The sequence below is a fragment of the Lactuca saligna genome, chromosome 3, assembly GCF_052625555.1.
Source record: "Lactuca saligna cultivar CGN05327 chromosome 3, ASM5262555v1, whole genome shotgun sequence".
NCBI lineage: Eukaryota > Viridiplantae > Streptophyta > Magnoliopsida > Asterales > Asteraceae > Lactuca > Lactuca saligna.
The window spans coordinates 40,221,774-40,229,808 of record NC_136419.1 but is presented as its reverse complement, the minus strand read 5'-3'; the positions used below and the strand labels follow the sequence as shown (position 1 = coordinate 40,229,808).

The following is an 8,035-nucleotide window of genomic DNA, read 5'->3' as shown; positions in this document are numbered from 1 at the left end:
AAAGGATATCCGACTTACCCCTCTAGAATTCCCAAAATGAGTATTTAAACTCGAAAATTGTCACTTTATGCCCCTACAAAGCCAAAAATAAGTTTAAAGGCTGATTAGACAAATTCCGAAAACATTGTATAGATATAATGTCATTTTCCCTTTCACATATTCCAACTAACTTATTAATTACTTTTACCAAACATCATTTTTTATTAGTGAACTTTCTGTCGTGTGGACATCTTTTCTTAATATATTAAAGAGGGTTTATCAACTACTCTCTCATATAGAATGTTAGTAACTTATTACTTTTGCATCTTCAAAATGGCATGTAGACAAATTTGTGCTTATGACTATAACCCGTGAGTCATTACTACAAATAATTCGCGAGTTATTCTTACAAATGAAATAATAGAAATAAATAAAGAAAGATCTTAAGTTATAATCTAATAACCCATTGCTCCTAATGGTTTTGTTTCTAAAATCAACCACAAAATCAAATAAACTATTTCCTAACACATTTTACACCTTAAAAAACCAAGTTTATGGTTGATGATTTGATTTTGACCAAAACCCACACCGGACCTACTTTCACATACAAAATTTGATTTAGAAAAAAAAAGAGAAATAACCTTGAGGACTGAGCAAGACAATAAAAGGTCATTTAACGACCAAGAATTTACCGTTCTTCCAATAAGGGCAGGAAGTGAAATATATAGTATTGTCAAGGGACTAGTTAGTAACTCAATCGTGTATTTAGTTATTCGTTCGTCCGGTTTTATTTTGGCTTGAAAATACCAAATTCGAGGCGAAGAACTCTCTCCTACTCTGTCTCATCTCGCTCTCTCTCACACACAGATACACACAGTACCCCATTGATATCGCCTTCTCTCTATATTTCCACACTTCTCTCACTTTGCGGAGCTTCGTAACATCCGACACATGTCTAGTCATAGGGAAAGGGGAAAATTAGGGTTAGGGTTTTGAAGAGATTTCACCATGGAGGTCGAAGAAGAAAATAACTCAAAGCACCTTCAAGAATCGACGACAGCCGTATCAAATGAAAGTTTGTTAGAAAATAATAGCATGAATGATACAGAATTAGAAATAAAGGCACCAGAATCGAACACTCAAGAAGAGCAAGGAGAAAAATCATCTGTTTTATCCCCTAAATTGGACGATCCAAATCCTTTTGACGCGGTTGCAGTGGGGGAAACAGCGGAGGAGAAGGTGGTTATTGTTGAATGCGAGAACTCAGAGCAAACGGGTGGATGTTGGAACTCGGTGGTGGTCGAGCCTACGAGTTTGTTGAAAGACGAGAAGAAAGGAGCCGAGGGTGCTGCAAATGATGGAATTTCTACCTCTGATGTTGCTGCTACGGAGCGTGGTGGTAGCGAATTAACAAATTCGACCAAAGTTGACGTTGGAGAGTGTGAAGCAGCTGTAATTGTGCGAGATAATGGTTTAGATGCAGTCGAAGAAAATGCCAATAACAGCGAGGAGGTTACCAATACAAATGGTTCGTTCGCGATTCAGAATGATAAAGACGGAAGTGAAGATAAAATGGAGACTGTGAAAGTGGAGGAAGCTGGCGAGACGATGAAAGAGGGCGGAGGAGTGGATGTTCCGCTGGTGCCAGTTTCTGAAATTGATGAAAGAGAGGAAGTGATGGCGGATGTTAAGATATCAGGTGACGAAATTGTTCTAGGAGATGAAGCAATCACAGAGAGTCAGGTTGATGTCCAAGATGCGGAGGCAGAAGTTGTTGCAGACGAAGAGGAAGGTCTTGAGGAAGGAAACACGACCGACGACGAGAACGCTGCTGGTGCTGCAGAAAACGAGGATGAAGAGCCAACGTTGGCAGATGAGGAGAAATCATTAGATACAGAATTGGAGACCGATGAAGAAGCAACCATGGCTGATGAAGAGAAAGCCCCAACGGAGGAGATGGAAACGGAATTGACAGAGTCGGTTGTTAAGCGTGGCAGAAAGAAACGGAAAAGAGGAGGGAAGAACTCAAAAGCTACCCCCAAGTCTACAGTTGGGCGTAAGAAGATAATTGACGAAGATGTTTGCTTCATTTGCTTTGATGGCGGAGACCTTGTGCTATGCGATATGAGGTGAGTTTTCTTGATTGATGATCAATCTAGGTTTACAGTGTTCTAAATTCCGTTGTTCCATATCTACAGGACTTGCCCTAAAGCTTATCACCCTTCTTGTGTTAACCGAGAAGCCGCTTTCTTCCAAACCAAGGGTCGATGGAATTGTGGTATGTTCTCTAACCTCTCATACATTTAAATAATTATTGCTTTTCACCTCATGTAATATATTTACCATTTATATTATCAAAACAAGGACCAAAATTGACTCTTCTCAGAAACTAGTTTCTGAAAACAAGGTAAATGACAAAGCCTAAGGTGGCGTTTGGTTTGCTGGGTTCCTTAGGAATTCAATTACATTCCATTCTGGTGTTAAAAGTAAAACTTGCTCCTTCTGGGTTCTCTTGAGCTGACATTCACCAAACAAGCACCAACCAAAGAGGAAATCTTTCAGAGAATGTGGATATGAAAAACGAATGAGTGAAGTATATGTTTATTATGATTGAAAGAATGAAATCATACATGGGGTATTTATATAGTGTGGATTGGGGATTTAAGTAGGAATAGGACACTCTAATTTTGGACTTTGTGGTGTGTGTATGTTATGGACAAAGTTTTTTTTTTTTGTTTTGTTTCTGCTGTAAATGGTTAAGGGTGTTACATGATATATGAGAGCTAATCTTGGAGCAGTTGGTTTGTATCAGAGATTCAGTTAAAAGGGAGATTCATCAGAGAACCTGCCACAACACAGATACCATGAATGCTTCACTGCTAAAGTTGATGGCTTTTTTCCAGTAGGATAGTGTCACTGTGTGACTCCATGAATGCTTAATTGAGTTGTGCAAACAAGCAAAGCCTTTTTTTTGTGTGTGTGTGGTGAAGTTGTCAAAAGGAAAAACTGTTGCTTTCTAATATCCAATGGCATTATATTATGCTTGTTCTTTTTTGATGTAATCAAATTCAAATGTATAATTAAGTCCTTGCTGTAAACAAATGCAAGGACTTGAATGTAGTATGATTAAGTTGTTGTAAAGGCACACATACATACTTGTTTTAAGCAATTACTGCAAAAGCATTTTAAATAACCAATCTACTACACCTTTTGCAATATTTGTTTTCATTGTTTTCTCATGTGAATAATCTCAAGAAAAAAGTTTTTCTTCTTAACCTTAAACAACAAAGAGATAAACATGGCAACTGAGAAATGAAGAAAAGATCATGAAAATTAAAAGAAGTAAGAGAAATAAAGAAATCATTTTGAATACTTGAGTTTCTTAGATACCATTTAAATGTGCTTTTACTATGTGCCATATTAAATACTTGATTTCTAAGATACCATTTAAATGTGCTTTTACTTAAATTACCATGGTAGCAACATATTTATTTATTATTTTTAAATTTTTAAATTTTGGGTTTCAGGTTGGCATCTATGTAGTACCTGTGAGAAGAAGGCTGAATACATGTGCTATACATGCACCTTTTCCTTGTGCAAATCATGTATCAAAACCAATGTTATATTATGTCTCAAAGAGAAAGAGAAGAAAGGTTTTTGTGAGACTTGCATGAAAACCATCATGCTAATTGAAAAAAACTCTCAGGAAAATCAAAATCAGGTATAATTATATTATTCTTTACTCTTAATTTAATATCAATTGATAACTAAAAACCTGTGTTTCAATAGGGTGATGTAGATTTTGATGACAAGAACAGCTGGGAATATCTATTTAAAGATTATTGGATAGACATGAAATCCAAACTCAATCTTTCATTACCCGACCTTCTTGAGGCCAAGAATGCTTGGAAAGGATTCGATCCAGCTGGCAAGAAAGACCCGCCAGCTGTACACTCCGAAGGTGGTTCAGGCTCAGAAAACCCTTCCTCCTCCCCTTCCCCTTCCCTACAAACAAAAAAGAAGCGAATAAGAAAGCCTAAAAAGCTCAAAGAAGATCTGAAAAACACCGATTGGGCATCAAAAGAGCTTCTAGAATTCGTGGCCCACATGACAGGTGGCGACACGTCATTTCAAACACAGTTTGATGTCCAAGCTCTCTTGCTTGAGTACATTAAAACAAACAAACTTCGCGATTCGCGTCGCAAAAGTTATATAATTTGTGATGCAAGACTCGAAAGACTTTTTGGAAAACCACGTGTTGGACATTTTGAGATGTTGAAGCTTCTAGAATCCCATTTTCTTATCAAAGAAGATTCTCAGATAGATGATGTACAACTACAAGGGGACACTGTTGACACTGATGTTGTCCAGGTGGACAATGATGATGAAGGTAATGAGAATGTGAAAAGTGGGAAAGATAATAAAAAACGTAAAATTCGCAAGAAAGTTGACCGAGAACCTCAGTCAAACCGTGAGGATTATGCTGCAATTGATACACACAATATAAATTTAATTTACATGAGAAGGAAGTTGGTGGAGGATTTACTTAAAGATAATGAAACATTTCATAAAAAAGTTTTTGGGACTTTTGTTAGAATAAGGATTCCTGGTTCTCATAATAAGAGTGACATATATAGACTGGTTCAAGTTACAGGTAATTAAACACTTTACTTTTTTTTTTTTTTAATTTTTTATTCCTAATATATAAATAATTTGGTTAATCTACAATGATTGAAAACAGGGACTATCAAAACGGAGGAATATTCAGTTGGCAAACAGAAGACTGATTCCATGCTTGAAATATTGAATCTTGACAAAACAGAATCTGTATCCATTGATACCATTTCAAATCAAGAATTCACAGAGGTTATAAAGTTAATTTTTTTTTGAAGAATTAATGGTATATTTTGAGTTGCTGATATGTTTAGTTTTCATATGGTAGGATGAATGCAAGCGTCTAAGGCAAAGTATAAAGTGTGGATTGATAAATAGGCTGAAAGTGGTATGTTTTTCTTTTTTCTTTATATATATATATATATATATATATATATATATATATAAATTGTTTCCATTGTTCTAACATGTTTGGTTGCTTGTAGGGAGACATTCTGGATAAAGCCATGGATCTTCAAGCTGCAAGAGTTGATGATGTAACTTCTGTAATTCGATTCATCTTTTTCGTTATTTATGTATTTTATTTTAAATATATTTTGTATCTAATGCTTTATAAATGTTTCAGTGGCTTGAATTGGAGGTTTTGCGCCTTAGTCATCTTCGTGATCGAGCAAGCGATTTAGGGCGTAAAAAGGAATATCCTTATTATTATTTTTTTTTTACTGTTTCATATTGCTACCATTTTCCCTTTCATTTTTATGTTATTCATGATGAATTTAATGGAGAGTTTTGACTTTTGTGTGATCCTTGACTTGTATATCCACGCTCAGAGAATGTGTAGAAAAACTACAAATTTTGAAGACACCTGAAGAACGTGCTCGTAGGCTAGAAGATTTACCTGTAATACATGATGATCCTACTATGGATCCAAAACATGTGTCTGAAGATGACACAGATGAAGATGACAAGAAACAAGGTATTAATTTACCATAAGTAAATTTCAGTAAATAGCAACCAATATACCAACTATATTGGTAAAAAGATTGGTTTATGAATCTGTATTGCTATATGTAGATACATACAAAAGCTCTGTGGGCCCCAGATTTAATAATAACCGGAGACGAGACTACCCCTCGAAAGAACCTTGGAGTAGTACAAGAGGTCCTGCTAAAAATTACGAATTTGCCCGAAACTTGAGTTTCTCAAACAAAACCGAACCACATAATGAAAATTTACGCGATCAAGGACGGGACCCAATCGTGCAAAAGAAAAACGAAGATTCACCTTCACCTTCAAGTTCAAGAAAAGATGTTATTCCCGAAACTACCCCTGAAGTAAACGAAACAGAGAAAATGTGGCATTACAAGGATCCATCTGGGAAAATTCAAGGCCCGTTTTCAATGGCACAATTGCGTAAATGGAACAATAATAAGTTTTTTCCTGTTGATTTGAAAATATGGAGAAAGAGTGAGAAGGAAGATGATGGTGTTCTTTTAACCGATGCATTAGAGGGACGATTTAAAATTACAATTACGCTCCCTGTTAAGTGGGGCCCAAAACATGATGAGAGAGATGGTTTTGGTTTAGGTTTAGGTAGCCTTCCCTCTCCTACTCCCACTCCAAACCAAAGTAAGAGTATGGCTAGTTCTTCATATCATGGTGCCAACGAAGGGCTGAAGTCACCTACACCGAGTGCTAGTGGTCCCCGGATGGTGGCATTTGGTGGTGGTAATAATATGCCGCCGCCAGTTGTTCAACCGGTTACCACCACCGATCAAAGTCTTTCCGGTGGGCCTTATGGTTGGAGTGGCGGTGCACCTCATAATCCACAACCGAGCCCCCAGTGGGGTGGTGGTGGTGGTGTACCGAATATGGTTCAGAATCCTTCCGGAAACTTTCTGCCACCGCCACCTCCGGTTAATCTGCCGCCGCCACCACCAGCACCGCCACAACAACAACCAAATGTAAGTTGGCAACCTCCTCCAGGAAATCAAAACATGAATTGGGGAGTTAATGTTCAAGGTCCACAATTAACAGTGAATTCCCCATGGGGTTTGCAACTGCAAGCAGGTGGTGGTAGTGGTGGTGGTGGTGGTTGGGTTGGTCCACTACCACCAACGCCAACACCAGCACCGGGTCAAGGGTGGGTTTCTGGGAACCCTAGTTGGGTTCCTGGTGAGGTGAACCAGGGAGCATCATCCAATATGATGAGCAGTGGATGGGTTGGTGGGCCCAGTGAGATAGGGTGGGGTCCACAGGCGAACCAGGGGTGGGGTTCCCCAACACCTAGGAATCGAGGAGGCATGTGGGACAGAAATGAACAAAACTACAACAGAAGTGGGTTTTCAGGACAAAAGAGGAATAGAGGTGGTGGTGGTGGTTATACAAGGCACTGAAAGTGACAAACCTCAAACCCCAGGGGGTGTGATCGTAACATTTGTTTTGTACAGCATTTGTAGTGTGTGGTGGGTAGATGAAAGATGGATGTTTGCGTTTTAGGTTATATTTATAGTTATTTAGCATCTCTTTCGTCATTGATAGAAAACGTGTGCAGTGTAGGTTTTTTATGTGCTTTTAAGATTTAACATAATATCATAACCGACTAGACTTGTCTGTCCTGTCTTGTCTTGTCTTGTCTTGTCTTGTAGCATTGCGGGTTTTTTTCTTATTGTTTATGCTGAATAAACGTGATTCATGGTTCATGCCATAGACACCATGATTCATAGTGACACTTATTGATGTTTCCCTTTTTTTATTTCTACTTTTTTTTTTTTTTCATATAAAAGCAATGTTTTTTCTATCTTCTGGAATTTGGGGGGAGAGAGAACCAAATGCAACTTCAGCTTAAGTATCATCAGATCAAGGGGTGTTTTTTTATGAGATAATTGCAAATTTAGCCAAATACATTGATTATTGTGTAAAATAGCAAAAAAAAAAAAAAAAACCCAAATTACAAAATTAGCAAAACCCAAATTACAAAATTAACCCTTAAAATCGCAGGTTTTGCATTTCCATCTGCGAACGTACCAGTGCATGAAACACATATGTGCTTTAAACACTTGTATGTTCGCAGATGGAACAATCCATCTGCGATTTCATAAAAAAAACGTTTTTTTAATTTTTTTCTTTTAATTTTGTATTTTTCATTATCTTTTTTAGAGTAACTCTATCTCTTATACATGAGTTGATAATTCTATTTTATTTTGTGCAACTGTTGGTTGGATTTAGACTTTACTTGATGCATGTTTAATTAGATTGTACATTCTATTTCTACTATGGCTAATACCACTTAAAGTGAATACAACTCCTTTCAATAAATTGTTCTTAGCTATCATATTTATAAAATATTCAACCAACACAAAATAATAGTCCATATTAACAAGAAAGTTAAAAGTTAACTAGAGATAAATTTTAAAGGACGAAAGGGTTTAACTAATAATTA

At 37.0% G+C, this 8,035-nt stretch overlaps 1 protein-coding gene across 1 annotated transcript; it reads left to right on the top strand.

The window, feature by feature from the left end:
- Nucleotides 1-781: 781 nt before the first annotated feature.
- Nucleotides 782-7,324, top strand: LOC145035805 (zinc finger CCCH domain-containing protein 19-like). Its single transcript, XM_078984316.1, has 10 exons — nt 782-2,108; nt 2,178-2,257; nt 3,507-3,700; nt 3,769-4,633; nt 4,721-4,845; nt 4,922-4,981; nt 5,079-5,129; nt 5,219-5,289; nt 5,418-5,569; nt 5,668-7,324. The coding sequence occupies exons 1-10, from the start codon at nt 988-990 to the stop codon at nt 6,987-6,989; spliced, it is 4,041 nt and encodes a 1,346-aa protein (XP_078840442.1). The 5' UTR covers nt 782-987; the 3' UTR covers nt 6,990-7,324.
- The last annotated feature ends 711 nt before the right edge of the window (nt 7,325-8,035 follow it).